Raw genomic sequence first — 1,841 nt, 5'->3', positions numbered from 1 at the left:
GATGGAGGACAGTTTCTGATCTATTCTGCTCCATCCCCCCCCCCCAAATGACTCCAAAGTGAAAGGTTCTGCCTGGCTCTCAAGACAGGAGCAGCCTTCCCTCAGTTCTTCCCCTCTCCTGAAGACCCCAGACCTGCATCCTTGTGGTTATACGTTCTTAAGGCCATTTGCAGGGAGAGAAAACCCTGACTACAGCTTTATTACAACCAGGCTAAGCAGAAATCCTTGTAGTTATCACAGTATCAGACAGAAAAGGTAACATCTCACACCCGCCTGCAAGATGAAGCCAGAAAAGTATCAGGTACCTTCAATCACCAGCCCCATACACTTGTCCCTGGGTGGCACCAGGGGTGTGGGGGCCTCCTCATGCCCATCCCGAAAGCTCTGCCATGGCTCAAGGCTTCAGCACCGCTCACCCTGTGCCAACAGCATCACCAAAAACAATCATCCCACTTTGCCAGCCCCAGAAAAGCCAAGAAGGGCCTGAGAGCAGCATCCGGGATGGACCCACATTCTGAGGGCTTTGTTTCCAGGCACCAAAGATGTACCAGATGCAGTGATTCACAAGGGAAGGGTTAAAAATGGACCCCTGGGCTGGTACCTTTGTATCAGCCCAGGAGGAATCAGTTGCTACAGATGGAGAAGGTGGTTTGGAGATGCAGGAGAACCAGAGTTTGAAAAGCTTTGCAAAGGCACCAGGAGGGGTCTGGGTCGGTCCCTGCAAGGGGGACTTTGCACTCCCTGATCCCCACCTCCCATCCCTCATCCCAGCTCTGTCCAGGGCTGGATACACAAAGGGTGACAACTCACAGAACTAAACAACGTGAAGATCAAACTCCTGCTGAGAACAGGCAGAAATGGGCTCCTCTCAGGGTCTTTGCTCCAGCTCAGAGTATGTCCCCACCACGGGCAAAACCTGCCAGCAACCATCTGGACTCCTCAGAAGAGCAGCTTTGATTCCACGCGCAATTCAAACAGCAACATCTCTTCTCCATTAATCCATCCTTCCTGCTGGGAAATGGCCTCGGCTCCTCCTGCCGTCCCTGGCCTCTTCTCCAGCTGCTTTGGAGATGCCCAGGCAGCACTGAGGGGCCGCATCCTGCACACACCAACCCCACGACCGTGATTCAAAGCAATGCAGGGACAGGACGAGTTGTGGCATCTGACCCGCGGCCACTCAGACACGCTCAGGGTGGGAAGGAAAGATGGGGAGCGGAGGATGAAGATGGGGAGCAGCCGACACGTCTCCATGTCCTTTTGTTATCCGTCATCTGCTGGGTTTTCTCCTTGGGTCCTTTGCTGTTTCCTCCTCACCTCCAGCACTAACGCAACGTCCGAGCGCGAACCGCGCGGTGGCACGACCCCTGCGCAAGCCCTTGCCGCCCCTCTCCTGGCAAGGTGCTATCTGGTCTCCAGGGACTCCAGGTATTCCAGTGCTATGTCGTAGCAGAAATGATACTGCTCCTGTTGGGAGAGAGAAGAGAGGATGTTATGACCCCCACTGAGCTATTTCCCAAAGCTATCCCTATCCCCTACTCTGCTCTTTCCGTCTCGTCTCTGCTCTCGTGAGACCCCGCTTGCAGCACTGGGTGCAGTTACCCCAGAGGTAAGGAGGACATGGAGCTGTCGGAGCAAGTCCAGAGGAGGCCATGAGGATGGTCAGGGGCTGGAGCAGCTCCCGTATGGAGACAGGCTGAGAACATTGGGGCTGTTCAGCCTGGAGAAGAGAAGCTGCTGGAGACCTCAGAGCAGCTTCCAGTGTCTACAGGGATGCTGCAGAGGGACCTTCATCAGGGACTGGAGTGATAGGACAAGGGGTGATGGGTTTAAAAGGAAACAGG

General features: G+C 54.9%; 1 protein-coding gene across 1 annotated transcript in view; it reads right to left on the bottom strand.

Annotated features, from left to right (window-relative positions):
* Window positions 1-1,401: 1,401 nt before the first annotated feature.
* LOC104413569 (receptor-type tyrosine-protein phosphatase U-like) overlaps window positions 1,402-1,841 on the bottom strand; it is a gene marked incomplete at its 5' end in the record, with an annotated part of 41,558 nt that continues 41,118 nt past the window's right edge. The window contains 1 exon segment of the mRNA XM_010024601.1: window positions 1,402-1,464. Within this exon segment, the coding sequence (XP_010022903.1) occupies window positions 1,402-1,464 (63 nt within the window).

This window comes from Nestor notabilis, unplaced genomic scaffold (genome assembly GCF_000696875.1).
Source record: "Nestor notabilis isolate BGI_N333 unplaced genomic scaffold, ASM69687v1 scaffold21451, whole genome shotgun sequence".
In the NCBI taxonomy this organism is placed as follows: Eukaryota; Metazoa; Chordata; class Aves; order Psittaciformes; family Psittacidae; genus Nestor; species Nestor notabilis.
This window is presented reverse-complemented; position numbering and strand designations above follow the sequence as displayed.